General features: G+C 52.3%; 1 protein-coding gene across 1 annotated transcript in view; it reads right to left on the bottom strand.

Annotated features, from left to right (window-relative positions):
* Window positions 1–1,264: 1,264 nt before the first annotated feature.
* Window positions 1,265–3,579, bottom strand: part of NID1 (nidogen 1) — a 40,856-nt gene continuing 38,541 nt past the window's right edge. The window contains 1 exon segment of the mRNA XM_014529278.1: window positions 1,265–2,179. Coding sequence (XP_014384764.1) covers window positions 2,058–2,179 — 122 coding nt within the window. The 3' untranslated portion in view covers window positions 1,265–2,057.

The raw sequence follows: 3,579 nt of genomic DNA, 5'->3' as shown, positions 1-3,579 counted from the left end.
GCCCCAGGCCCACACCCCCCCTACCAGGCAGGCATTGAGCGGTCTCTCCTGCCCTCTAGTGGCCTCTGCTGGAACTGCATCCAAGAAGAATCTCCAGTACAACCTGTCACACCTGCTGGAAAGCCCAGGCTGAGTGTCACTAGGGCTCACCTGGCCCCACTAGCGCTTCAGGCAGCCAGGAGGCCCATCCTGGAGCCACAGCCAGGCAGGGACAGTCCCGCCAGGAAGGGCTCTGGGCCCTGTCTCTCCCCCTCCTTTCACATCTGCAAACGTGTGAGCTTGAGCGGCCTCGAAAAGAAGTTTGCAAAAACCACGCTGCCCTTACCTTTTCATTGTCTTGGAAACATCATTCGCTGCAGGTTTGCCTCGTTGCAAAGAGACGTTACGTCAGGTGTTAAGTCCATGCTGGCATTTAACAAATAAGGCTGGCCCAGCTGGGTGTGGCTCAGCAGCTGAGCATGGACCCAGGAACCAGGAGGTCACCGGTTCGATTCCCGGTCAGGGCACACGCCCGGGTTGCAGGCTCGATCCCATGTGGGGGGCATGCAGGAGGCAGCCGATCCATGATTCTCTCTCATCATTGATGTTTCTCTCTCTCCCTCTCCCTTCCTCTCTGAAATCAATGAAAATATTTTTTTTTAAATAAGGCTATTACATCACCCTTACAAATGTATCCAGGGAACCCAGACGCCATAGTGACTTCACATCTACCATCTATGGTTTAAAGAGGTAGGAGTAATTCTTTGCTGCAGAATCAGGAAATGGACATTTTCTAAAAAAATGAAAACAATGGCCAAAAGGGTGGTGTGGCCCTAGCTGGTGTGGCTCAGTGGATAGAGCATCGGCCTGCGGACCAAACGGTCCTGGGTTCGATTCTGGTCAAGGGCACCTTGTTTGCAGGCTCCTCCCCGGCCTGGGCCCTGGTCAGGGCTCGTGCAAGAGGCAGCCAATCGATGTGTTTCTCTCACATCAATGTTTCTCTCTGTCTTTCCTTCTCTCTTCCACTCTCTCTAAAAATCAATGGAGAAAATATCCTCGGGTGAAGATTAACAAAAAAAACACACACAAAAACACACACAACAGGGTGGTGTGTGACTGCTTTTGTGTTTAAGTCAACTCCACGCCCGTCAGTCTCTGTGGACTCCCCTGGGACACAAACTGCGCCCCCATAACGCCAGGGTCACCAATTATCACATGGTTGTCTTTTCATCGTGAATCAGCCTCCTGACATTACTTTCTTCATTCAGGTAAGACAGAGGAAGACTTATTACCAAAAATGTTTTTTATTGTCTACACTCCTATTTATATAGCTGTAAACTCAAGGAATCATCCAACAGTTGTATAAACTGGGGGAACAGTTAATAAGCACCTTCAATGGTTTCCACAGTTCAAGAATTTACCATTTAAAAAAACACTTACAAAAATTATACAAAAATCACGACAAACGTTTGAATATAGAGGGCTTGATATAGAATGAATGATAAATATGAAAAGAAAGTGAAACTAATTTGAGTTGGGCCATCTAAACAACCTGTGTGTTACCCAAACGCTGTGATTCTCGGGGGGGTGGAGGGGGGTGGGAGAAACGACTCGCCTCTGAAAACAAACTCCAATTATTCAAGGAAAGGCTCTCTCCTGATTTAGGTTCCAACGGGCTGCAGCCTTGGCAGGTGTCGAGGTGCTGACAAAGTGGTGGGTGTGTCAGCGTGCGGCTGAGCTTGTAAGGCCACAGGGGATGGCTCAGGCCTGGGAGGGTCTGCTCACCACTGGGGTGCTAAGTTGGGGAACACAACTTAGTTCCAGAGCACATAACCCTCCCTTGGGGCTGTACTCATTTGTCTAAGGGTTTGGGGGGGCGGGTCCTGTCTTTGTGGAGGGGTAGGAACTTCCCCATTCCAGAAGCTCAGGGCTTATGTGTTGGGGAACAGGGAGGGGAACGTTGTTAAGGCTCAGGCTGGCGGCCACTCAGCCACCAGGTCAGACAGTTTTTGGTCTGGACCCTTTGCAGCAGGGTGTTGCTGCGAAATACTTGGTGAGGAAACAAGGCAGTCTTGTCTTCATTTCCGCTCAATGCAGTCAACTCCCAGGGTGTTGTCAGGGCAACGGCAGGTCCTGCTTCCTGGGGTGGCCAAGCAGAGGTGGGTGCAGCCACCGTTGTTCACTGAGCAGTAGTTGTGACCTAGAGGAGGCAGAAATCAGCTCGACAGCCTCTAAGCACATGGAGGCCACGCCTGTGGGGGCTTGGGGGTGCAGTGGGGGGCTGTACCAGGCACTCAGCTAAGCTCAGCTCCTGGCTGTTTCTGCCAGAGAGTCCAAAAGCCTGATTCCTGCCCTGGGGGGGCCATGCGGGTCTCAGGGAGAGCAGACTTGCTCTGATTGTAACACGGAGTTGGAATTTTAAAGCACAAAGTACCCTCTACCTAGCTTGCCCGTGTGGCGTTGCACCTGACGGGGGAGGAGGGAGGCAGGGACGAGAGTCTGTCCGGGGAGGGGTCTAGAAGAGGCAGCACCGACTCTGGGGCCGGGCTTGCCTCTGGTTCTGCCACGGTCAGCCATGTGACGTTGGGCGAATGGCTTCAGCTTCCTTATTTATAAAACTAGAGGCCCAGTGCACGATTCGTGCACCAGGTGGGGTCCAGCCAGCCCGCCCCAATCGGGGCCCATTGGGCAGGACCAGCCGGGGGGAGGGGCTGCGGGTGGTTGGCCAACCGGCCCACCCCCCCTGGTCGAACTCCCAGTCAAAATCCTGGCCGAGGGGACAATTTGCATATTAGCCTTTTATTATATAGGATGAGCATAATAGCCCGGTGGGTATGGCTCAGTGGTTGAGAGTCGACCTAGGAACCAGGAGGTCAGGTTCCTAGAGCACATGCCCGGGTTGCGGGCTCGATCCCCAGTAGGGAGCGTGCGGGAGGCAGCCCATCAATGACTCTCTCTCATCATGGATGCTTCTCTCTCTCTCTCTCTCCCTTCCTCTCTGAAATCAATAGAAATCTATTTTAAAGGAGCATAATAACCGTAGCTACCTCACTGCATTGCTGTGAGGAGTAAATGAACGAATGAACACATAGCACTCAGGATGCTGAGGGAGTCCATCTGTGCAAAGCACCCAGCTCGCCGTTAAGTGCCACCCCCGTGGTTATAACTATTTTTTTTAAAATATATTTTATTGATTTTTTTTTACAGAGAGGAAGGGAGAGAGATAGAGAGTTAGAAACATCGATGAGAGAGAAACATCGATCAGCTGCCTCCTGCACATCTCCTACTGGGAATGTGCCCGCAACCCAGGTACATGCCCTTGACCGGAATTGAACCCGGGACCCCTCAGTCCACAGGCCGACGCTCTATCCGCTGAGCCAAACCGGTTTCGGCTATAACTATTTTTATTATTAATTATGGCTATGGCTGTTCGGCCGAATACATGGACGTTCAAAGCAGCAGAGCTCCTAGCACTGACGCTCCCGGCTGGAACCTTCTAGAAGGCGGCCACTTCTGGACCCGGCCCCAGACTCGGTGCTCTTCCTCCCCTTGTCCCTTCAGGCCACGTCCTACGCATCTGGCTCAGCCACAAACAAGGCA

The sequence above is a fragment of the Myotis brandtii genome, unplaced genomic scaffold (assembly GCF_000412655.1).
Source record: "Myotis brandtii unplaced genomic scaffold, ASM41265v1 scaffold679, whole genome shotgun sequence".
NCBI lineage: Eukaryota > Metazoa > Chordata > Mammalia > Chiroptera > Vespertilionidae > Myotis > Myotis brandtii.
Note: the sequence above shows the minus strand (reverse complement) of the source record. Positions and strands in the feature narration are given on the sequence as shown.